Here is a 26438-nt window from a genome sequence, read left to right as displayed (position 1 = left end):
TTTTGATCTTGAGAGTCATGATGTAGGGTATTGGGTAGCAGAAATTTCTAAGTTGCAGAGTGTTCAAGAAGTAACATGGCTGCTTCTAACACCTGTGCTTAGATGTGGGAGCAAAGAAATGACTTAAAGTTGGAATTTATATTTAAAAGGGGAGCAGAGCATAAAAGGTTGGAAAATTTGCAGCCTAGCCGCGTGACAAAGAAGGAAAAAGCTTTTTGGCATGAGGAATTCAAGCAGGCTGTGGAGCAACAATTTGATAGAGATATTTGCATAACTAAAAAGCAGCAAAGTGCTAATAGCCAAGACAATGGGAAAAAGGCATTTCAGAGACCTTCATAGCAGCCCCTCCCATCACAGGCCCAGAGGCCTAGGAGGGAAGAACGGTTTTGTGGGGCAGACCCAGGACCTTGTTGCCTTGAGCAGCCTTGGGACACTGCTTTTTGTTGGGGCTCAGCAGGGCCCAGTTACAGCTTGACTTGCCACTTTAGAGAATGCAAGCTGTCCTGATCTCAAGTGATCCATGGTGAAACCTGTCTCTACTAAAAATACAAAAATTAGCCAGGTGTGGTGGTGGACGCCTGTAATCCCAGCTACTTGGGAGGCTGAGGCACAAGAATCCCTTGAGCTCAGGAGGCAGAAATTGCAGTGAGCCGAGATCATGCCACTGCAGTCCAGTTTGGGTGATTCAGTGAGACTCTGTATCAAAAAAAAAAAAAAAAAAAAAAAGGATTGCAGGCAAGCTGTAAGCCTTGGCAGCTTCCATGTGGTGTTAAGCTTGCGGGCACTCAGAGGGCAAAGAGTGAAGGCTTGGCAGTATCTGTATAGATTTCAGAGGATGTATGAGAAAGCCTGGGTGCCCAGGCAGAAGCCAGATGCAGGGGTGGAGTCCTCACAGAGAACCTCTACTGGAGCAGTGCAGAGGGGAAATAGGGGGTTGGAGGCCCCACACACAGTTCCCACTGGGGCACTGTCTAGTGGAGCTGTGGGAAGTGCGTCACCATCCTCCAGACCCCAGAAGGATAGATTCACCTTGCACCCTCTAGCTAGAAAGCTGCAGGCATTCAGGACAGGTGCTCACGCCTGTAATCCCAACACTTTGGGAGGCTAAGGTGGGCAGATCACTGGAGGCCAGGAGTTTGAGACCAGCCTGGCCAAAATGGTGAAACCCCGTCTCTACTAAAGTACAAAAATTAACTGGGTGTAGTGGCACTCACCTGTAATCCCAGCTACTCAGGAGGCTGAGGCAGGAGAACTGCTTGAACCCAGGAGGTGGAGGGTACAGTGGGCCAAGATCCCACCACTGCACTCCAGCCTGAGCGTAAGAGCAAGACTCTGTCTCTCAAAAAAAAAAAAAAAGAAAAAGGAAGCTGTAGGCATTCAACTCCACCCCGTGAGAGCAACCTTGGTGGCTGAACCCTCCAAAGCCATGGGGTAGAGCTCCCTAAGGCCTTGGAAGCCTACCCCTTGTACCTTCTTGTGGGACATCAAGGGGCTCTAAGAGTTAATGACTCCCCTACTGGGTTTTGAACTTGCATGGGACCTGTAGCCCCTTTCTTTTGGAACAAAAATGTTTAACGCCTATACTCCCATTGTATCTTGAAAGTAAATAACTTGTTTTTGATTTACAGGCTCATAGGTGGCAGGGATGTGCCTTGTCTCAGATGAGACTTGGGACTTTGGACTTTTGAATTAACACTGGAATGAGTCAAGAATTTTGAGACTTTTCGGAAGGCATGATTGTATTCTGCAATGTTAGAAGGATATGAGATTTGGGAGGAACCAAGGGCAGAATGCCGGCATCTCATATTGAATTGTAATCCCCCATGCTAGAGGTGGGGCCTGGTGGGAGGTGTTTGGGTCACGGGGGAGGATCCCTCATGGCTTTGTACTGTCTTTGCGATAGTGAGTTCCCATGATATCTGGTCATTTAAAAGTGTGTGACACCTCCCCTCCCACACAGATTCTCTCTTGCTCCTGCTCCCACTTAACATTCCACCATGAGTAAAAGCTTTGTAAGTCCTCTGCAGAAGCAGATGGCAGCACTATGCTTCCTATACAGCCTCCAGAACTGTGAGCCAATGACATCTCTTTTCTTATAAATTACCCAGTCTCAGATATTTCTTTATAGCAAGGCAAGGATGACCTAATACATAGCTATAGCTGTTTGCATCTAAAAAGACAGCAAGCAGCATCAGATAGTCCATAGTACATGTAGGCAGAATAGTTCTATGACCAGAATTTAATCTTCCTGTTCTGAGAAATGGTAGGTTATTGAGGCTTAGAATAGGTATTGCCAGGGCAAGGGGTGTTTGAGCCAAAACTCATGTAACTGTGTTGCCATAAGAACTGTTTATGTTTAGATAATTAATATTTACTTCTTCTTTCCTGTCCAAGATTTGGTATAAGGGGAAAGAAGTTACATTTTTCATCTTCTTATGCTCATAAAGCATCTTCCATTGCCAAATCCTCCAGCTTTTGTTCTATGGAAAGAGACGAGGAAGACTCTATAATCTTCTCGGAAGGAATAATTGAGGAATACCTAGCATTCGATCACACAGATATGTGAGTATTGTATCTTTTAAGCTTTTTACTCCCCTCTTATTTTGTGTATTAATACCTATTTTTTTAAATGATGCTACCAATGTATACAATTAAATATATGCCAGTTTCTGTTATTTATTTTATTTCTCAGGTATCCAGAATTTATATTCTTATTGCTTCCATATACTAGACTTCCTTGTGTATTTTATACCTTCACACATCATTTACCTGTTCCTGAGATTAGAGATTTTAAAATAAGTTTATTTTTTCCCCACATAGTTTGATTTTACCCTTTTGCAAATTACCACCAGTGGGAACTTTTAAAACCTTTTAAAAAAGCAGTTGAAGAGATATGAACTTTGTTTACATAAAACCTGTTTGAAAAAGGTATATACAGGCCAGGCGCGGTGGCTCACACCTATAATCCCAGCACATTGGGAGGCCGAGGTGGGCAGATCACTTCAGGTCAGGAGTTCGAGACCAGCCCGACCAACCTGGTGAAACCCCATCTCTACTAAAAATACAAAAATTAGCTGGGTGTGGTGGTGCATGCCTCTACTGTCAGCTACTTGGGAGGCTGAGGCCAGAGAATCGCTTGAACCTGGGAGGCAGAGGTTGCAGTGAGCTGAGATCACGCCACTGCACTCCAGCCTACGCAACAGAGCAAGACTCCATCTCCAAAAAACAAAAAAGAAAAGAAAAAGGTACAAACAGTTTGTTTAAAACCTTATGGTTGGCACAGATTTTATAATTAATGTCTATTTATATCTATGCTTACTATATTCTAATAGTAGTCCTATCACATAGATATGATTTATCTTCTTTACAGGATAGGTGAGAATCAGAGTAGTTAATGATCTGTCTAAAGTAAAGCTAAAACCAAAATCTTATTCATCTGATTCTCAATCCAGTCTTTGCTTCACTATTCCTTGCTACCTTTCTGAAACATTAACCTGTTAAACTATTCCTGTAAGCCTTTAAAAGTTCCAGATTTGATAGTCACAGCAGCATATTTGAAAATAAGTGAGAATTTCTCTTTAGGATGTGCGGCTGTGGTTAGGTCTAGTAGTTAGTATTGCGTCACATGATTCTGGATGCATTTTTTTTTCCCATTGTATTTTTTCCCATTGTATTTCCTGCTGAGCCATGTTCATTCACGAATCACTCATGTGCACACAGCCCTAGGGCCAGCTAAATATAAGCCAGGCTTCTATACGTAATACCACTGAGCTAGAATTGGAAGCAGGTTCTTTTGGTTTTTTCCAAAGACTGCCCCCTTCCCTTTCACTTCTCCTGTATCAAATTACTTCTATTTTCTATTTATTACTTCTAGTTGGCCTGTTTCACATTACTTCTATTTTCCATTTTTCCTCAAATCAAAATGAATTTTCAGGTAATACACGGATGATTTTAGAAAGGCAGCCTTCCCTTTAGAAATACCTCTAAGATGTTTTATAAAGTGACAGAGTAGTTGAACGTTTAGAATGTTCCTAATTGAAAAGATTGAGGGTTGAAAAATAAACCAAAACACTTATGGGAAATTAGAGTATACAGTAATTTCAGCAAATGATTTTAGTACAAATGGAAAAACCATCTGGAAAAAAATATAAAGTTCCTAATTTATTCTTTCCATAAAAATAAACTTCACACATTAAAAAAATTAAATGTGGCAAATGAAATCATATACATTTAGAAGAAAATATAACGTGGAAGACTGTTTTTAAAAAATATAATTTGGGAATGAAGGCCTTTTTAACCATAACACAAAACCTACAAGTCACATAAGAAATTCTTAAATGACTACACAATATGAAATTTCTGCCTAGACAAAAACCTCATTTCTATGATACAATGCTGCTGTGAAAAACAAATTAAAAAAAATAGAAAAAAACTAATTTCTGCAGTAGGAATTGAAAAAATAAACTCAAAGTCAAAAAACAAATGACACACTAGGCAAAAATGTTTGTTGTTCATTCATGGATAAAGAGTTAATTTCCTTAATATGTACGTCAATAAGGAAAAGACTAAGGACAAAACAAGCAAAGAATATCAATATAAAAATAAAATGGATTTTAAACATAAATGAAATTCAACTTTGAAATTAGAGATATAAATTAAAACTATAATTAGGTACTTTTATCTTTTAGATTGGCAGGGAACAAAAGATAAAGAAGTTTCATCATTCCTTGAGTAGGTAAACAGGCATATTCTTTCACCATTGGGCCATCTGACCTCTTTAGAGGAAATTTGGCAATATATTTTAAATTGAAATGCACATACCCTTTAACCCAATAAGTTTATTTATAGGAATTTATCCTACAGACATAATCATTTGTGAAGCCAAAGAACTGTGCATAAGGATATTAATTAGAGCATTGACTATAAGAGCAAAAAATTGGTTGGTTGATCAATAAGAGGCAAGTTAAGATACAGTACATACAATGGAATATTCCGCAGCTGTTTTTTAAGAGGCAGATTAATATGTTTTGTTTTGTTTTGTGTTTTTGAGACAGAGTCTCACTCTGTCGCCCAGGCTGGAGTGTAGTGGCGTGATCTCACTCACTGTGAACTCCACCTCCTTGGTTCAAGCAATTCTCCTGCCCCAGCCTCCTGAGTAGCTGGGATTACAGGCGCACGCCACCTCGCCCGGCTAATTTTTGTATTTTTAGTAGAGACGGAGTTTTGCCATGTTGGCCAGCCTTGTCTCAACTCCTGACTTCAAGTGACCCACCTGTCTTGGCCTCCCAAAGTGCTAGGATTACAGGCGTGAACCACCGAGCCCAGCCTGGATTAATATGTATTGATAGGGATCAAGGACCAAGACACATTGTTAAATAGAGAACAAGGGGCAGTAGAGTGTATAATGTAACTTTCTCTGGAACAATGTATAATATTTGCTTCTGGGGATGGGGACTGGGGGACAGAAATGTAGGAGACATGTTTTTTACTATATATCCTTCTGTACAATTTGAATTTTTCTCATCACATGGATGTTATCTCCTCTAAAAAGAAATATAAATTTAAACACAATTAATACTGCTCACCATACTCCCCCACCTAATGCCAGGCCAACTCTTCTTAGGGAAGGCAGAGATGAGAGTCTGTAGCTACGTTGCATAAGCCTTGTTGCACCCTTCTTTCCTGCCTACATTTTCCTAATACTTGAGATCTCTGTTTCCCTAGGGGTAACTTTCACTGTAGAGACCTGGAGTTATTTATTCCTCTTCTAAGCCAACTTCAGAATGTGTTTTGTCTTAGTTTATATAATACATCTAACCTAGGTGAGCACAACTACCAGCTAGATTTTTTCCCCCAGAACTCCAGGGCCATTGGTATTCCTGTCTGGAGAATCAGAGATAACTTGGCTAACTGAGACTTTCTGGGCTACAGACACAACTGTCTCCAGAAGAGCCTCAAGAGAAGCTCCTGTGCTGTTTTGCTCCCCTCCTTTTCCTTTCTAACCAATTACCAAATGTTTATTTGGCTTAGTAAAAGTACACTAATTTTAATCATTTATGTGGAATGTTTCTCTAATGAATCATCGCCTCAAGTATAATAATTACACAGCATCATGACACTGCCATGCACATAATTAAATATCACATTAATATTAATCTAAGGGCCAGGTGCAGTGGCTCATGCCTGTAATCCCAGCACTTTGGGAGGCCGAGGCAGGTGGATTGAGGTCAGGAGTTTGAGACCAGCCTAGGCAACATGGCGAAACCCCATCTCTACTAAAAGTACAAAAATTAGCTGGGCATGGTGGCAGGCTCCTGTAATCCCAGCTACTTGGGAGGCTGAGGCAGGAGAATTACTTGAACCCAGAAGATGGAGGTCACAGTGAACCAAGATCGCGCCACTGCACTCCAGCCTGGGCGACAGAGTGAGACTCCATCTCAAAAACAAACAAACAAAAATTAATCTAAGTTTTCTCCTGTTACAACAAAAATTATTTCCGGGTGCTTAATCATCATAACTGCGCAATTAACAATGCTCATTCATTTAAAGCTAAAAAACACAAAATCAGTAGTTAGACCTTTAGAATGTTCCTAATTGAAAAGATTGAGGGTTGAAAAATAAACCAAAACACGTATGGGAAATTAGTGTATACAATAATGTTGCGGGAAGTCAGGGACCCCAGAGGGACCGGTTGAAGCCGCGGCAGAAGAACATAAATTGTGAAGATTTCATGGACGTTTATTAGTTCCCCAAATTAATACTTTTATAATTTCTTATGCCTGTCTTTACTGCAGTCTCTGAACATAAATTGTGAAGATTTCATGGACACTTATCACTTCCCCAATCAATACCCTTGTGATTTCCTATGCCTGTCTTTACTTTAATCTCTTAATCCCGTCATCTTCTTCGTAAGCTGAGGACGATGAATGTCGCCTCAGGACCCTGTGATGATTTGTGCAGTGTCAGCTGCACAAATTGTTTATAGAGCATGTGTGTTTGAACAGTATGAAATCTGGGCATCTTGAAAAAAAAAAACAGGATAACAGCAATGTTCAGGGAACACCAGAGATAAGACTTCTGGCCACCGGACGCAACAGAGCCATATTTCTCCTCTTTCAAAAGCAAATGGGAGAAATATCGCTGAATTCTTTTTCTCAGCAAGGAACATCCCTGAGAAAGAGAAGGCGCCCTGAGGGTAGGTTTATAGGCTCTTCTAGAGACACTTGTGTCTGTAGCCCAGAAAGTCTCAGTTAGCCAAGTTAACTCTGCTTCTCCAGACAGGAATACCAATAGCCCTGGAGTTCTGGGGGAAAAAATCTGGCTGGTAGTTGTGCTTACCTAAGATAGATGTATTATATAAACTAAGACAAAACAAATTCTGAAGCTGGCTTAGAAGAGACGCCTCAAGGCGTGCTGTCTTTTATGGTCCAAGCCGAAGGGATGAAATAAGCCCCGGTCTCCTGTAGCGCTCCCAGGCTTATTAGGACGAGGGAAATTCCCGCCTAATAAATTTTGGTCAGACAGGTTGTCTGCTCTCAAACCCTGTTTCCTGATGAGATGTTATCAACGACAATGCGTGCCCGAAGCTTCATTAGCAATTTTAATTTCACCCCATCCTGTGGTCCTGTGATCTCGCCCTGCCTCCACTTGCTTTGTGGTATTTTATTACCTTGTGAAGTATGTGATCTCTGTGACTCACACCCTATTCCTGCACTCCCTCCCCTTTTGAAAACTGCTAATAAAAACTTGCTGGTTTTACGGTTCAGAGAGCATCATGGATCCTGCAGACATGTGATGTCTCCCCGGGACACCCAGCTTTAAATTTCTCTCTCTTGTGCTCTTTCCCTCTATTTCTCAAACCAGCTGAGACACCTAGGAAATAGAACCCACGTAACTATCGGGAGCGGGTTCTCCCAATACAATAATGATTCTCAGCCTTCTTTTTCTTGTTCTAGTTTTTGGCAGAATAGTGGGATAGAGTGGGGATAAAAAGGGAAATGCAATCTCTTATGTTGAGAACTGCCTTAGTTCCCAAGACAGCTTCATACATGTGCTCCATATGCTGGGCAGGCAGCAGGGCAAGCAGGGTGGGAGCACCAGTCATTCCTAAGAAGCACAAAGGACAGTGGTGAACACTCAGTGAAGAATAATCATGAAGTTTTCCCCTCTTGCTTCTGTTACAGGAAAGAGGGATTTCATGGGAAGAAATCAGAAGCATCTACAGAGAAACCGAAATTAGGGTATCCTCCCATTGCTCCATTTTACTGCATGAAAGAAGATGTCCTTGCTTATGTGTTTGACAATGTATGGAGCAAGGTTGTGAGCTGTATGGAGGAGTTGACACGTAGTCACTGGGAAGGATTTGCCTCTGGTAAGGATCTTTGTGAAAACAATGTAAAGATCAATTGTTTATGATTTCTAAACCCTAACCAGTCTATTAGATGATATGCTTCATAGTGCAAAAGGTGGGTATGGGCCAGGCACAGTGGCTCATGCCTATAATCCCAACACTTTGGGAGGCCAAGGGGAATGATCGCTTGAGCCCAGGAGTTTGAGACCAGCCTGGGCAACACAGTGAGATCCCATCTCTCTAAAAAAATTAAAAATTAGCCAGGCATGGTGGCATATACCTGTAGTTCCAGCTATGCAAGAGGCTGAGGTGGGAGCATCACCTGAGCCCAGGATGTCAAGGCCACAGTGAGCTATGATTGTACCACTGCACTCTAGCCTGGGCATAAGATGAGAGACTCTGTCCTCTCACATATCACAACATGTCTGACACCAGTGGGTGGGGTTTTTCCCCCACAACCCAAGCAATTCTGGCACCACATTCTCCAGCAGACACCAATGGAGTGTCCTGTAATTCAATTCAGTTCTGACACAATCTACCAGGAGATACTGTCAGATCCCACAAATTAAGGGCCCAGTCCCCCAAGACTACCCCCAACTTCAGATGCCAGTTGCAGGCTCCAAGTTGTGACCTGAATTTCTGACCTACCGCTATTTAGGGCTCTTTGAACCTAGTCCTTTAGGGTTTTTATGGAGGTTTCATTTTGTAGGCATGATTAAATTGTTGGTTATCGCTGATTAACTCGACCTTCAGCCCCTGTCTTCTCCCTAGAGGACAAGGGTTGGGGCTGAAAAAGTGAAAATGTTCCAACCTTCTAATCACATGGTTGGTTCCCCTGCCAACCACTATCTCCCTACCCAATCCTCAGACTATCCAGGAGTCCCTAACCACCAGTCATATGATTAGCATACAAAAAAACACTTACCACTTTGGGTATTGTAAGAGTTTTAGGGCTGGTGTGGTGGTTCACGCCTGTAATCCCAGCACTTTGGGAGGCTGAGACAAGTGGATCATGAGGTCAGGAGATCAAGACCATCTTGACTAACACGGTGAAAACCCATCTCTACTAAAAATACAAAAAAAATTAGCCTGGCATGGTGGCGGGTGCCTGTAGTCCCAGCTACTTGGGAAGCTGAAGCAGGAGAATGGCGTGCACCTTGGAGGCGAAGCTTGCCATGAGCCGAGATTGCGCCACTGCACTCCACCCTGGGTTAACAGAGTGAGACTCCATCTCAAAAAAAAAAAAAAAAGGGCAGAGACCAAATGTATTTTTATTATCATCTCATGATATGGTATGATATGACCATATATTTAGTCTCTGCCCCTGATTTCAGATCACAGTAGGTCTGACTTATGTTTGTATTTCCCACAGAAACTAACAGGTATTCAGCAAATATTTGAGAATAAGTAGATAAATAAAAAGGCCTAGTCTATGATGATTAGACAGAGCTTGCAGTTTCTCTTTGAATATAATGATTTACGAAGAAAAATCATGTGCAAGTAGCATGTTTTTTAAACTGCTTTATTAAAGCATAATAGATATATAACAAACTACACTATTTTTTTCTTTTCATTTTATTTTTTATTTTTATGTATTTGAAGGGTCCAAGTGTAGGTTTCTTATGTGCATGTATTTCTTAGTGATGAAATCTGGGTTTTTAGTGTACCCATCACTCTCAAATCGTGAATATTGTACTCAACAGGTACTTTTTCAACCGTTGCCTCCCTCCCACCTTCCCACCTTTCGGAGTCTCCAGGGTTTCTTATTCCACTCTGTACGTCCATGTGTACCCATTGTTTAGCTCTCACTTATAAGTGAGAACATGTGGTATTTGACTTTCTGTTTCTGAGTTAGTTTGCTAGGATAATGGCCTCCAGTTCCATCTATGTTGCTGCAAAAGACATGATTTCATTATTTTGTATGGTCAAGTAGTAGTCCATTTTATTTATCCAGTCCTCTGTTGATGGACACTTATGCTGATTCCATATCTTTGCTACTGTCAATAATGGAGCGATAAACATATGAGTGTGAATAAATATGTATTTTTTGAGATGGAGTTTCACTTGTCACCCAGGCTGGAGCTCTGTGGCGTGATCTTGGCCCACTGCAACCTCTGCCTCCCGGGTTCAAGCGATTCTCCTGCCTCAGCCTCCCAAGTAGCTGGGATTACAGGTGCACACCACCACACCCAAATAATTTTTTGTACTTTTAGTAGAGATGGGGTTTTGCCTTGTTGGCCAGGTTGGTCTTGAACTCCTGACCTCAGGTGATCCTCCTGCTTCAGCCTCCCAAAGTGCTGGGATTACAGGCATGAGCTACTGCACTTGGCTGTAAATACTTTTTGATAATTTCTTTCTCTTTGTGTATATACTCAAGAGTGGGATTGCTGGATCAAATGGTAGTTCTATTTTTAGTTCTTTGAGAAATCTCCATGCTTTTTTCCATAAAGGCTGTACTAATTTACTTTCCCACAAACAGTGTATAAGTGTTCCCTTTTCTCCGCGTCCTTGCCAACATCTGTCATTTTTCATATGGTCGTTGGATACTTGTATGTCTTCTTTTGAAAATGTCTGTTTGGCCGGGCGCGGTGGCTCAAGCCTGTAATCCCAGCACTTTGGGAGGCCGAGACAGGCGGATCACGAGGTCAGGAGATCGAGACCATCCTGGCTAACACAGTGAAACCCCGTCTCTACTAAAAAAATACAAAAAACTAGCCGGGCGAGGTGGCGGGCCCCTGTAGTCCCAGCTACTCGGGAGGCTGAGGCAGGAGAATGGCGTGAACCCGGGAGGCGGAGCTTACAGTGAGCTGAGATCCGGCCACTGCACTCCAGCCTGGGCAAGAGAGCCAGACTCTGCCTCAAAAAAAAAAAAAAAAAAGAAAAGAAAATGTCTGTTCACGTCTTGTTTCTCTCTCTCTCTGTTTCTGTCCCCCTCGCCCCCGCTCCACCTCTCTGTCACCCAGGCTGGAGTGCAGTGGCACAATCACAGCTCACTGCAGCCTTGACCTTCTGGGTTCAAGTGATCCTCCTACCTCAGCCTCCTGAGTAGCTGGGACCACAGGTATGCACCACCACAACTGGCTAATCTTTTGTATTTTTTTGGTAGAGACAGGGTTTAACTATGTTGCCCAGGCTGGTCTCAAACTCCTGGGCTCAAGCCATCTGCCCATCTTGGCCTCCCAAAGTGCTGGGATTACAGGCGTGAGCCACCATGCCCAGCCTGTTCATGTTCTTTTTCCCCTTTTAAATAGGGTTATTGTTTTCTTACTGAGTTGAAATCCTTGTAGATTCTGGATATTAGTCATTTGTCAGATGCATAGTTTGCAAATATTTTTTGCCATTCTGTAGGTTGTCTGCTTATTTTGTTATTTCTTCTGCTATGCAGAAGCTTTTTAGTTCAATTGAATCATTTGTCTATTTTTGTTTTTGTTGCTTTTGCTTTTAAAGACTTGGTCTTAAATTCTTTGCCTGGACAATGTCCAGAAGACTTTTTTCTAGGTTTTTTTCTAGGATTGTTACAGTTTCAGGTCTTGGGTTTAAGTCTTTAATCCATCTTGAGTTAATTTTTGTATATGGTGAGAGGTATGGGTCCAGTTTCATTTTTCTGCATATGGCTAACCAGTTTTCCCAGCACCACTTATTTAATAGAATCCTTTCCCCAGTGCAGATTTTTGTTGACTTTGTCAAAGATCAGTTGATTGTAGGTATATGGCTTTATTTCTTGGTTTTCTATTCTGTTCCATTGGTCTGTGTGTCTATTTTTATACCAGCACTATGCTGTTTTGATTACTATACTATTTGTATAATTTGAAGTGAAGTAATGTGATTCCTCCAGCTTTGTTCTTTTTACTTATGATTATTTTAGCTATTTGGGCTCTTTTTTGGTTCCATATAAATTTTAGGATTTTTTTTTCTAATTCTGTGAAAAATGGCATTGGTAATTTGATAGGGATTGTGTGGAATCTGTAGACTGTTTGATCTGTACAGTCATTTTAACAATATGGATTTTTTCAATGAGCATGGGACGTTTTTCCATTTGTTTGTATCATCTATGAATTCTTTAGTCATTGTTTTGTAGTTCTCCTTATAGAGATCTTTCACCTCCATGCTTAAATGTAATCCTGGATAGTTTACTTTCTTATAGGTATTATAAATTGAGTTGCCTTCTTGATTTGGTCCTTGGCTAGATCATTATTGGTGTATTGAAACCCTACTGACTTTTGGATCTTCATTTTGTATCCTGAAACTACTAAATTTATTTATCAAATATAAGTTTTTTGGTAGAGTCTTTCAGGTTTTCCAGATATAAGTTCATACCATCAGCAAACAGGGCAATTTGACTTCCTCTTTTCCAGTTTGGATGCCTTTTGTTATTTTCTCTTGCCTGATTGCTCTGACAAGGACTTGTTGAATAAGAGTGGTGCAAGTGGGCATCCTTGTCTTGCTCTAGCTTTAGGGAATGCTTTCAGTTTTTCCCTGTTAAGTATAATGCTACCTATGGGTTTGTTGTATATGGCCTTTATTATGTTGAGGTATGTTTCTTCTATGCCTAGTGTGTTGAGGACCTTTATCATGAAGTAATGTTGAATTTTATCCAGTGCCTTTTGTGCATCTATTGAGATGATCATTTGTTTTTTGTCCTTAATTCTGTTTATATGATGTATCACATTTATTGATTTGCATATGTTGAATCATCCTTTCAACCCTGGGATAAATCCCACTTGGTCATGTTGTAGTGTCTTTTTGATGTGCTGTTGGATACAGTTTGCTAGTATTTTGTTGAGGATTCTTGTCTGTATGTTCATCAGGGATATTGGTCTTTTCTTTTTTCATTGTGTCCTTGTCTGATTTTGGTATCAGCTGTACTGGCCTCATAGAGGCCATGAGCAAGAAGATGTGAGGAGTACAGTCCACTTAAGTCTTGGTCTCACAGCAGCCTATACCAGGGAATCAGGTATTGTCCTAGGTATGCATAGGAGAGCGTGGCTTCCCTGTCCCTCCTCTACCAGGTGGCAGCTACAGCAACATCAACTCAAACTTGGCTCAAGGATAGGGTGCAGCCCAGTATTAAATTCTCAAAATGTACCTTGGGCCTGCCACCAGGGAGGGTAGAATCCCTCAAACTACATATTTAAAGTGTGTTATAAGTTCTGACCTATGTATACACCCATAAAACCGTCACCACAATCAATATAGTGAACATATCCATCACCTCCAAAAGTTTATGCCTTTTGTAATCCCTTCCTCCTGCCCTTGCCTATCTCTGCATCTCCAAAGTGATTATCACAAAAAGAGTGATCTGCTTTCTGCCACTGTAGATTAGTTTGCATTTTGTAGAGTTTCATGTGAGTGGAATCACATGTACTCTTTGTCTGGCTTCTTTCACTCAGGATAATGATTTTGAGATTCATCACTGTCATTATGAGTATCAACAGTTTATTCCTTTTTATTGCTGAGTAGTATTCCATTGTATCACAATTTGTTTATCTGTTGATGGCCAATTGTATTCTTTTCAGCTTTGGGCCATTACATGTAAAGGTGTTATAAGCGCTATTGTACAAGAAATTGGGGGCATACATATTTTTTTTACTGGGTGAATTCTTCATAGTAGAATGGCTGGCTTATAGTTAGATATACATTTCACTTGTTAAGAATTGTTTATGTAGGTTTTCTGTGCTGCTCAACAAACTGTCACAAACAGTGGCTTCAAACAACATACCTCATATATTTGTGAGTCTGAAGTCCAGAAACAGCTTAGCTAGTTCTCTGTTTAGGGTTTCACCTGGCTACGATCAAGGTGTTGGCCAGGGCTGGGCTCTCATGTGGAGACTCAACCATAGAAGAAGCCACTTACACTTTTGTGCATTCTTAGAAGCATACAGTTCCTTATAGCTGTAGTATTTATGTCAGCTTTATTCTTCAAAGCCAGGAAGAAAGACTGACAAGACAAAAGCCTATATAATATAATGTGATCATGGGAATGACATCCCATTACCTTTACCATTATCTGTTGGTCTGAAGCAAGTCACAAGTCTTGCCCACACTCAGAGTGAGGAGATTACACGTAGGCATGAACACCAAGAGGTAGGAATCATGCATGGGCCACCTTAGTGTCTGTCTACTACATGCCTCAATGATTCATGTTCTTCCACATACTAAATACATTCACCTCACTCCCAAGGTTTTCAAGAGTCCCATCCCATTGTAGCATCAGCTCAAAGGTCTGGAATCTTATCATCTAAATCAGGTCCTGGTGTGGATGATGTTCCTAGATGTAATCCATTCAGTACAGGTTCTATACACAATTTCTCTCCATTTGTAGATCTGTGAAACTAAAGAGACAAGTTGTCTGACGCCAACACACCCAGCATACAAGAGTGGGACAGGCAAAGGATAACAGTTATAGACAGTACAGTTAAAAGCAGCAGGGAATGGAAGGTTAAAAAAAGGGTTCACAGCAATTCTGAAATCCAGCTGGGTAAATACTGGAAGTTCCATGACTAAGTTTCAAGGGACTAATCCTCCGCAGTTCTTTGCTCCATTCTCAGGGTGCCTGGTTTCACCCTCTGTATCATCTTTCCTTTTTTCATGAATGGTAACATGTGTTTATAGCTAAGTGGTTTTATCAGTCTGTTTCTTGCCAGTAGAATTTTGGGGGTCTGACAACTTTATTCCATTTTGTAGTGACTCTGTCCCTTTAGTCCAAATTGGCAGTTTTCCTGTTGAAATAATTTTCTCAAAAACTTTCTGGCTCTTCATGGTATCAGTGGGGTTTACCAAATTAGACAAGAGCCACATCTGTATCTTTTCAGATCATTTCTTCCCTATCTTAGGGTCCTGCTTGAACGGCTGGCTGAGAGACAAAGCCCTTATCTGTGGTTTAAGAGGATCTTCAAGATCAACCCTTGATCTCTTGAAGGGACCCTTTGTGTGGGCGAATATTCTAACCTTTTGGTCTTTCTGAGCTGTTAGTAAAAGGCTGTCTACTCGCACCTTTTTTTCTCTAGATCACTCTGTCCAGTATTAGCATCTTTTAGCCTCTAGAGAGACCGAGAATTTTCAAAATCATCAAGTCCTGGTTACTTTTTGTTGATCAGCTTTCCCCTCAATTTTTCTCTCTCATCTTACATTTTATTATAAGCAGCAAGAAAAAACTTGGGCCTCACCTTCAACACACGGATTGGATCATCACTTAGAAGTTTTGCTTTCTACAAGACCACAGGAGACCATTTCACTAAGCTTTTTGCCACTAAATAACAAGTGTCTCCCTCCAGTGACCAATAACATGTTCCAGGTCTAGACTTCTGCTCTCAGTCTGTTCACAGCAATTTATGCATTTTTTATCATGCTTCTCAAAATTCTATCAACCTCTATCAATAGTCAAAAAGGAAATTAAGAAATGAATTCATTTACAATAGTATCAAGAAGAATAAAAGAAATAAATGTAACCAAGGGAGTACAAGACTTCCACACTGAAAATTATGTAATATTATAGAAAGAAGTTAGAGGAGACCTAAAGAAATGAAAGACATCGCATGTTTTTGGAGTGGAAGGCTTAATATTGTTAAGATGTTATTACTCCCCAAATAGATCTACAGTTTCAGTACAATCCCTATCAAAATTCCAGCTGCCTTTTTTGTAGAAATGGGCAAGGTGATCCTGAAGTTCATATGGAAATGCAAGAGACTTTGAATAGTCAAAACGGTATTTATAAAGAATAAAGTTAGAGGATTCACACTTCCTGATTTAAAAAGTCATGACAAAACTGCAGTAATCAAAACTGGTTGTGTGAAACTGGCATAAGGACAGACAAATAGATCAATGTAATAGAATCAAAAGTTCAGAAATACACCCACACATATGTGGCCAATTAGTTTTCAAGGGTGCCAAGATCATTCAATGGGTGAAGAATAGTCTTTTCAACAGATGATGCTGGAACAACTGTATATTCACATGGAAAAGAATGAAGTTGAATCCTGACTTCATACCATATACAAAAATCAACTCACAATGGATCAAGAACCTAAATTTAAGAGCCAAAATCATAAAACTCTCAGAACAAAGGAGTAACTCTTCATGACCTTGAATTTGACATGACATTGTTAGATATGACATCAAAAGCATGAGCAGCAAAAGAAAAAATGATAATTTGGACTTCATCAAAATGTAAAACTTTGTGCTATAAAAGACATTATCAAGAAAGCAAAAGACAACCTGTAAAATGAGAGAAAATATTTAGAAATCATATAACTGATAAGGATCTAGTTAAAGAACTGCAACTCAATAATAAAAGCAATTTTATTTTAAAATGGGCAACTAATTTGGATAGATGTTTCTCCAAAGAAGATATACCAATGGTCAATAAGCACATGAAAGATGTTGTCTTTGTTCCCTAATGACATCGTTAGTCATTAGGGAAGTGCAAATAAAAACCACAATGAGATACCACCTCAATGCCACTAGGATGGCTATGTGTATATATATTTTTAATTACATTTTATTTCTTAAAAGAAAAATAACAAGTGTTAGTAAAGATATGGAGAAATTGGAACCCTCATACATTGCAATGGGAATATAAAATGCTGCAGCTATTGTGGAAACAATTTGGCAGCTCCTTAGAATGTTAAACACAAAATTGTCAAAAGACCAAGAAAATTCCACTCCTAGGTATATAAAAAAAGAGAACTGAAAACATATGTCCATACAAAAACTTGAACATGAATGCTTATAGCAGCATTATTCATAATAGCCAAAAAGTGGAAACAACCCAAATGTCCATCAGCTGCTGAATGAACAAAGTTTGGTTTATCCATGTGTCATGGGATGAATTGTTTCCCCCCTGAAATTCGTATGTGGAAACCCTAACCCCCAAAGTGACTGTATTTGGAGACAGGGCTTTTAGGGAGGTAATTCAGGTTCTGAGGTCATAAAAGTGGGCTCCTAATCCAATAGGGCTAGTGTCCTTATTAGAAGAGGAAGGGACACCAGAGATCTCTTTGTACACACATGTGGAGAAAAGGCCATGTGAGGACAGAGAAAGAAGGTGGCCACCTGAAGGCCAGGACAGCACCTTGATCTTGGACTTCTGGCCTCCAGAACTGTGAGAAAATAAATGTCCATTGTGTAATCCATCCAATCAGTGCTATTTTGTTATGGCAGCCCTAGCAGACTAGTACACCATGCAATAGAATATTATTCAGCCATAAAAAGGAATTAAGTACTGATACATGTTACAACACGGATGAACCTTGAAAATATGCTAAATGAAGGAAGCCAATCACAAAGCATGATGTATATGGTATGATTCCATTCATATGAAATGTCCAGAATAGGCAGAGCCATAGAGACAGAGTTTAGTGCTCACTGGGGGATGGATGAAGAGGGACATTGAAAGGTACCGTGTTTCTTTTGGGAGTGATAGAAATTTTTTGAAATTACATAGTGGTAGTGATTGCACAACATTGTGACTATATTAAAAACCACTGAACTGTATACTTTAAAATGGTTAAAATGATGGATTTTATGTTATATGAATCTTTAAAAAATTTTTAAAAACTCTTTCAGCCTGAAAAATGTCCATTAACATTTCTTGTATGTGGGTCTGCTAGTGATGAACTGTTTCTTTTGTAGATGTGGAAATTTCTTTATTTTGCTTTCATTTTTGCAATGAAATTTTATGAACTCTATGTGAATAGTTTGCCTTCTAGTACTTTTAAAATGCTGTCCATTTCTTCTCGCTTGCATTGTTTCTGAAAAGAAATTTGTTGTCATCCTTATCTTTGTTCCTGTGTGCATGTATTTTTTTTTTTTTTCCTGGCTGCTGTTAAGATTTTCTCTTTATCACTGATTTTGAACAATTTGATTATGATGTGCTTTAATGTAGTTTTCCTCATGTTTCTTCTGCCTGGAGTCTGTTGAACTTCATAGATCTATAGGTTTGTTTTCATTGTTTGGAAAGCTTTCGGCCATTATTTCTTCAGATTTTTTTTTTCTGTCCCTCATCATCCATCAGGACTTCAGTCACTCATAAATTAGTCCATTTGATCATTGATCCCTCAGGTAACTCATGCTTTAAAAAAATTTTTTGTATTCTTTTTTTTTCTGTGTGTATTTCATTCTGGGCAATTTCTATTGTTATGCCATCAAGTTCATTAATCTTCTATGATGTTGAATCTGCTCTCATTTTCATCTCAAAGTATGATTTGAGAGAGACATATATATTTTCCATGTCTCTATTTGATGTTTTGAAAATGTGGAATAACTTGAATATCTGTATTAATTCTAGGTTGGTTTCAGTTGATACTCTCTTCATTATGGCTTGTATTTTCCTGCCTAGTGATCTTTGATTAGATTTCAGACATTGTGAATTTTACCTTACTAAGGGATGAATTTCTTTTTATTACTGCTTATTTTCTTGAGCTTTGTTCTGAAATGCAATTAAGTTACTTGCAAACAGTTTGATCCATTCTGGTCCTTCTTTTATGATTTGTTAGGTCTGGAGCAATGTTCAGTCTGGAGCTAATTATTACCCACCTGCTCAGGCAAGATCTTATTCTGCCCAGTGCTCCATGAATTGAGTTTTTCTGGTCTGGTGGGTGGGAACAGGCAGTATTCCTTGTTCCATGTGAGTAGCAGGTACTGTTCTCATCTTTCAGGTTTTTTTTGTTTTTGTTTTTGTTTTCCTAGCCTCAGGTGGCTTCTTCTCATACGTGCACTGATCAGTACCTTTTGAATGCTCAAACAATGCCCCACCCTCTGCAGATATCATGGGTTCTCTTCCTGTGTATTTCTCTTCTCTAAGATACTCTGTTCTATGAATCCGAGCTGCCTTGGTCTCTGGACTCTCAACTCAGGGGAGTCCACCAGGCTTGTGCCTCAGTTCCCACTCTTTATGCCATATCTTGGAAACTTTTTCAAGGCAATTGCAGGTCCAGTCTCATTTATCATCTCAGGGTTTACTAACTTTCATTATCTGATGTACAGTGTCTTGAAAGCCATTGTTTCATTGTTTTATTGATTGTTTTAAGCAGGAGAGTAAACCCAGTTCATGTTACTCCATCTTGGCTGGAAGCAGAAGTCCAACATTTTTAAACTTTTTATTTAATCACAGCTTGCCAGGAGTAAAAGGGAAAACAAAGTTTTTATTAAAGTGTAATATACACATAGAAAATTATAAAGTAAGTTTACATCAAGCTTGAGGATTTTTTTGTCTCTACAAAAAATAAAAATAATTAGCCAGGGTGTGGTGGTACATGCCTGTAGTCCTAGCTACTCAGGGGACTAAGGCAGGAGGATCCCTTAATCCCAGGAGTTTGAGGCTGCAGTAAGCTATGACTGTGCCAATATACTCCAGCCTGGATGACAGAGCAAGACCCTGTCTCTAAAAAGAAAAACAGTATACTTGTATGACCAGCACCTAGATCAAGAACAGAATGTTGCCAGTACTCCAGAAGCCCTTCTCATGCTTTCTCTCAGTCAGCTACTTAATCCTGCCCCCACAAGAGTAACCTCATCCTGACTTCCGACAACACAGATTAATTTTGCCTGTTTTAAAATTTTGTAAGAATGGATTCATACAGTATATACCCTTATGCATCTGGTTTCTTTTATTCAATATTATGTTTGTTATTCAGTTACATTTTGTTCGCAACAAGTTTATTCCCATTGCTTATAGTGTTCCATTGTATGACTATATCACACCCTACTGTTGATGGATATGTGGGTGGTTTGTCTAGAATATAATACTATTATGAATATTTTTGTATATGTCTTTTGATGAACTTAAGTACTAGATACATACGGGTAGAATTGCTAGGTCAGAGGATATGCTATTCTAACTTCCGTGGATACGGCCAAAAGAATTTTCAAAGTGGTTATACCTACTTACAGCCTCTCCAGTATTGTGTGAATTCCAGTTGCTCCACATTTGCCACCCTTGATGTGTGGTCTTCGTGGGTTTATTTTTAAGCCACTATGTTGTATGTGTGTTAGGTTTTGTTTTTGTTTTTGTTTTCTAAAGCTTGTATTAGAGAACAGGACTAGCACTCTCTTTAAAATGAACCAGTTTATATTATACGAGGTTAATTTTTTTGAGACACGGGACAGGTAGTAATTAAAAGTCCAGAGTAGGCCGGGCGCGGTGGCTCAAGCCTGTAATCCCAGCACTTTGGGAGGCCGAGATGGGCAGATCACGAGGTCAGGAGATGGAGACCATCCTGGCTAACGCGGTGAAACCCCGTCTCTACTAAAAAATACAAAAAACTAGCCGGGCGAGGTGGCGGGCGCCTGTAGTCCCAGCTACTTGGGAGGCTGAGGCAGGAGAATGGCGTGAACCCGGGAGGCGGAGCTTGCAGTGAGCTGAGATCCGGCCACTGCACTCCAGCCTGGGCCACAGAGCGAGACTCCGTCTCAAAAAAAAAAAAAAAAAAAGTCCAGAGTCATACCCAGACTCCCATAATAATAAACCCTGGTAATAAACAAAGGAACTCCTGGTTTCAGTATATCAACCACCATGTACCAGATAAAATCTTATTTCACCTTTCACAATTTACCAGTGTTGGGCTGTGAATTAATATTCTTTTATTTTTCTGTGCACTCATACATTAAGATTATTTTATTGTATTATAACTGTAATTTTGAGACTAAAGTCTAAAAACAAGACATTATGAAATGGAGCTGGAGGATCTCTAATTGGCCTTTAGTAGGTTGACTGAAATACCTTAAAACAGGGGTCAGGAAACTACTGTCTATACAGAGGCCGGTGTATAGTCTTTGACTATACAAGACTATGGTTAGTCTTTGACAGCCATACAGTCTCTGTTGCAACTACTCAACTCTGCCCTTGTAGCATGAAAGCAGCCATAAATAAGATGTAAATGATTGGGCTTGGCTGTGTACAGTAGTATATACTCAGTACATATGTTCACCAAAAGATATGTGCAAGAATGTTCATGAATAATATCACTATATGCTAGAAAACATACATCAGAAACTACCCACATGTCCATCAACAGTAGAACGTGATATATTCATACAATGGAATATTATACCACTATGAGAATAAACAAATGATTATTACTTTTTTTAATTCTTGTTTTTTTGAGACAGAGTCTAGCTCTGTTGCCCAAGTTGGAGTACAGTGGTGTGATCTTGGCTCACTGCAACCTCTGCCTCCTGAGTTCAAGTGGTTCTCCTGCCTCAGCCTCCCGCGTAGCTCTGATTACAGAAGCCCGCCACCACCCCCGGCTAATTTTTGTATTTTTAGTAGAGATGGGGTTTCACCATGTTGGCCAGGCTGGTCTCAAACTCCCGACCTCAGGTGATCCACCCACCTCGGCCTCCCACAGTGCTGGGATTACAGGTGTGAGCCACCGCGCCCAGCCACAACGTTATTTTCAAAAACAGGCATTCGTATGGGGTTTCTTTTTGGGGTGATAAAAAAGTTATTTAACTAGAGGTAAGGGTTGCACATCATGATGAATGTAACTAATGCTGCTGAATTGTATACAGTCATGTGTGGCATAATGACATTTTGGTCAACGTTGGACCACATATATGATGGTCTCGTAAGATTATAATGGAGCTGAAAAACTCCTATCACCTAATGACATTGTAGCTGTCATAAAGTCAAAGCACAACTCATTACTGATGTGCTGATGTGTTTGTGGTGATGCTAATATAAACAAACCTACTGCACTGCCAGTCATATAAACATACAGTGTAAACAATTATGTACAGTACATATACTTCATAATAAACAATTATATTACTGGCTTATGTATATACTATATTTTTATCATTATTTTAGAGTGTTCTCCTACCATGTTTTTTAAAGTTAACTGTAAAATAGCCTCAGGTAGGTCCTTCAGGAGGTATTCCAGAAGAAGGCATTGTTATCACAGGAGATGACAGCTCCATGTGTGTTACACACCCTTTGAAGATCTTCCGGTGGGACAGGATCGGTAGGTGGAAGACAGTGATATTGATGATCCTGACCCTATATAGGCCTAGGCTAATGTGTGTGTTTGTGTCTTGGATTTTAACAAAAAGATTAAACAGTAAAAATTAATTAAAAAATAGGCAAACCTCATAGAATAAGGAAATAAAAATATTTTTGTACAGTTGTACAGTGTTTTGTGTCTTAAGCTGTTATTTCAAAAGGATCAAAAAGTTAAAAAAATAAATTTATAAAGTCAAAAAGTACAACTAAAGGTAATTTATTGAAGAAAAAGAAATTTTAAAAATTGTAGTATAACCAAAGTGTACAGTGTTTATAGACAGTACAGTAATGACCTAGGCCTTCACATTCACTCACCACTCACTCAGTGACTCACTCAGAGCAACTTTCATTCCTGTGAGCTCCATTCATGGTAAGTAACCTATACCAGTGTACCATTTTTGTCTTTTGTACCATAATTTTATTGTACTCTATGTTCAGGCTCATTTAAATATACAAATACTTACCATTGTGTTATAGTTGCCTCCAGTAATCAGTACAGTAACATGCTGTACAGGCCTGTGCCTAGGAGCAGCAGGTGAAACCATTTAGCTTAGGTGTGTAATAGGCTGTACCACCTAGGTTTGTGTGAATACACTCAGACATTCACACAACAACAAAATCACCTAATAATGCCATTCTCAGAAGGTATCCCTGTTGTCAAGTAACATGAGTGTAAAATGGTAAGTTATGTGTATTTTACCATAATAATTTTTTTTTAAGTAGTAGGCCCGATTTGACCCATGGGCTATAGTTTGCCAACCCTGCTCTACAACATGATCCCCATAAGAAGCAGTGTCATATAATGATTGAAAGTACAGACTTTGGGCCGGGTGCAGTGGTTCACGCCTGTAATCCCAGCATTTTGGGAGGCCAAGGTGGGTGGATCACGAGGTCAGGAGATCAAGACCATCCTGGCTAACATGGTGAAACCCCGTCTCTACTAAAAATACAAAAATTAGCCGGGCGTGGCATTGGGCACCTGTAGTCCAAGCTACTTGGGAGGCTGAGGCAGGAGAATGGCGTGAACACGGGAGGTGGAGCTTGCAGTGAGCAGAGCTTGCGCCACCACATTCCAGCCTGGGCAACAGAGCGAGACTCCGTCTCAAAAAAAAAAAAAAGATACCGACTTTGTTGCCAGACAACCTGGGCTTGACCACTGGCTCTGACACTAACTTTATTTAGATTCTTGGCCAGTTGCTTAACTTCTTTGAGCCTCGGTTTATCTATAAAATGAGTATAAATACTAATATCTATTTCATAGGATTGTTTAAGAAATAAACCAGTTACATGAAAGTATATAGAGTAGTTCCTGGAATATTTAAGAGCTCAATAAATGTTAGCTATTGTCATTACTTTTTATTATAATAACTGGAATTATAGAAAGAGAACACTTGCAGTTTTGGCTTTGTTACAGACCAGTTGGTTCATTGTTGTTAGAACAAACTGACAGGTGCTGGTACAAACCTATCTCTATTATTAGAGCAACTTTCCCAACCTTTGTGTGAGGAGAAAAGCCTAACTGCATGCAGGTTTGCAATATATACAATAGGACTACATGGTCTGTGAACTGTAACCTCAAAGTGTATAAAACTCTGGTGAAATGTAATCATATATTTATAACTTGTTTTTGTAATCATTTTAACTTTTAATCAAGACAGTTTTACAGTCTACATTAATGAAGAAAAATATTTTGTATTTTTATTTATTGAAACACGGTTTCACTCTGTTGCCCAGGCTGGAGCACAGTGGGGCCATCAGAGCTCACTACAGCCTCAATCACTTGGGCTAAAGCTGTCCTCCCACCTCAGCTTCCCAAGTAGCTGGGACCAAGGGCATATGCCACCATGCCCAGCTAATTTTAATTTTTTTTTTGTAGAGATGGGGGTCTCCTTATGTTGCCCAAGCTGGTCTTGAACTACTGGCCTCAAGCAATCTGCCTCAGCCTCCCAAAGTTCTGGGATTACAGATGTCAGCCACCATGCCCAGCCTGCTTGGTCATTTTTATGGTGTCTTGTTCTTAGTCGTATTTTCTATTTCTGCTTTTGTTTTACATTCTACATCTGTCAATTCCAATTTCTGAAGTCCTTACTGATCTGATTATGTTTTGTCTGCTTGCTTTTTTTCAAGATGCCTTGTTTCTTCGTGGATGTGATTCTTAACAATGGTTTCTAATCTCATAACTTTACCTGTGGGAATTGAGATCTGGATTAATGAAGGTTTCCCTAGAGCTACGCTGTCCAATAGAGTAGGCACCAGCCACGTTTGGCTGTAAGTTAATCAGTTCCTCACTCCCTAGCCACATTCTAAATGCTCTATAGCTACAGGAGGGTGGTGGCTGCTGCCACACTGGACAGCACAGTTGCAAAACATTTCCGTCAACTCCAAAGGTGTGTGGGACAACTGTGCCCTAGAGATCTTTTTCTCCTTCCGCCAGTACCAGTAGGCATCATCAGCCTGGGAAACCACTTTCAACTAGTCTTGGGTGGAGGGGTTTTTTGAACCATGCAGGTGGTATAAAATTGGGCTGCAAAGGTAAGTGAAGCCTTGTTTGAGATTATGAATTCTCAGGAGAGATCTTTTTTCACAATACTGTTGCTGTGGGCCAGAAGATTATCCATGGATAATATATTCTGTTCCTTTGCCCAGATGATGAGAGTGATGTTGCAATTACCAGACCCGATTCAGAAAGTTCATGTGTGCTGAGTGAACCACATCCTTTGGTGTTACCACGAGTGCCACAGTCTAAGGTGCTGTCCATTACCTCAAATCCGGTAAGCCTCGGAGGGATCAGTTGGAGACCACAGGGCTACTCTCACCAGAGGAAATTTGCTCAGAGTTGTTTGCCTTACTTGTATGATTTCTGACTCAATATGTTTTAGTAGAGTTATGTGTTTATCATAATAATCCAGTGACTCTTTGCATTGGTCAGTTTCAGTTTAAAATATTAATAGCAAATTAGAGTTGATAAATACTTCTCAGTCAGCTCTTCTGAGGCATCCATAAGTTGTGCAACCTAGAATCAACCATGCGGTCAGCCTAAGTCTGTTTTGGGAAGAGTGGAGGATACCCTTATGATAAAAATGACTCATCTTAGATTCTCACAGCCTTCACACTGTCCTTGGAATGCCTCCTTCCTTTTGAGTTTTTCCTTCCTTTTTCCATCAACTTGGCCCACCCTGGTTTTTTTTTTTTTTTTTTTTTTTTTTCCAGTTTTTTGAGACAGAGTCTTGCTCTGTCACCCAGGCTGGAGTGCAGTGGCATGATCTCGGTTCACTGCAACCTCCACCTCCCAGGTTCAAGCAGTACTCATGCCTCAGCCTCCTGAGTACCTGGGATTACAGATGTGCACCACCATACTCCTGATTTCTGTATTTTTAGTAGAGACAGAGTTTCACCATGTTGGCCAGGCCCGTCTCGAACTCCTGGCCTCATGTGATCCGCCTACCTCAGCCTCCCAAAGTGCTGGGATTAAAGGCATGAGCCACCGCACCCTGTCCCTGTTTGTTTTTTAGAGACAGGAGTCTCACTGTGTTGCCCAGGCTGGTCTCAAATTCCTGGGCTCAAGCCACCTTCCCACCTCAGCCTCCTGATTAGCCACCATACCCAGCCTGTTTTTGTTTTTTAATATTTAAATCTGTTAACTTTTTTGCCTTTTGGATGTTTAGTACTCATAAACCAGGTATAAACATCAAACAAAAACAAAGAGAAAAGCTATTTCAAGTGAGTCTGAACAAGCACAAAGATAGTATTTCTTGCAGGAGGCAGATGAGGTTGGTCTTATCCCTGTGTAATGATGCATGTATCTCAGTTCCTACACAACAGTTTCCTGGTGTTACTTTTGGGGGAAAAAAAAAGAGAGAGAAAGGTGTTGGTATATTGGCCAGATGTTGTGCAGCTGGATTTACAAAACAGGTATTTAAAAAGAAAATTAGGCCAAGGTTGGCGGGTCACTTGAGGCCAGGAGTTCAAGACCAGCCTGGCCAATATGGTGAAACCTCATCTATACTAAAAATACAAAAATTAGCCAGGCATGGTGGCAGGCACCTTTAGTGCCAGCTAGTCTGGAGGCTGAGGCAGGAGAATCACTTG

General features: G+C 40.1%; 1 protein-coding gene across 3 annotated transcripts in view; it reads left to right on the top strand.

Annotated features, from left to right (window-relative positions):
- Positions 1-26438, top strand: part of FAM149B1 (family with sequence similarity 149 member B1) — a 78352-nt gene that overhangs the window by 39946 nt on the left and 11968 nt on the right. For 2 of the 3 annotated variants that reach the window (XM_007963085.3, XM_038009064.2), the window contains 3 exons: positions 2395-2562; positions 8184-8371; positions 24996-25120. In XM_007963085.3, the coding sequence (XP_007961276.1) occupies positions 2395-2562; positions 8184-8371; positions 24996-25120 (481 nt within the window). The remainder of the gene's footprint in view (positions 1-2394; positions 2563-8183; positions 8372-24995; positions 25121-26438) is intronic. The other variant, XM_007963088.3, reaches the window with a different exon arrangement.

This window comes from Chlorocebus sabaeus, chromosome 9 (genome assembly GCF_047675955.1).
Source record: "Chlorocebus sabaeus isolate Y175 chromosome 9, mChlSab1.0.hap1, whole genome shotgun sequence".
NCBI classification, from domain to species: Eukaryota; Metazoa; Chordata; class Mammalia; order Primates; family Cercopithecidae; genus Chlorocebus; species Chlorocebus sabaeus.
Note: the sequence above shows the minus strand (reverse complement) of the source record. Positions and strands in the feature narration are given on the sequence as shown.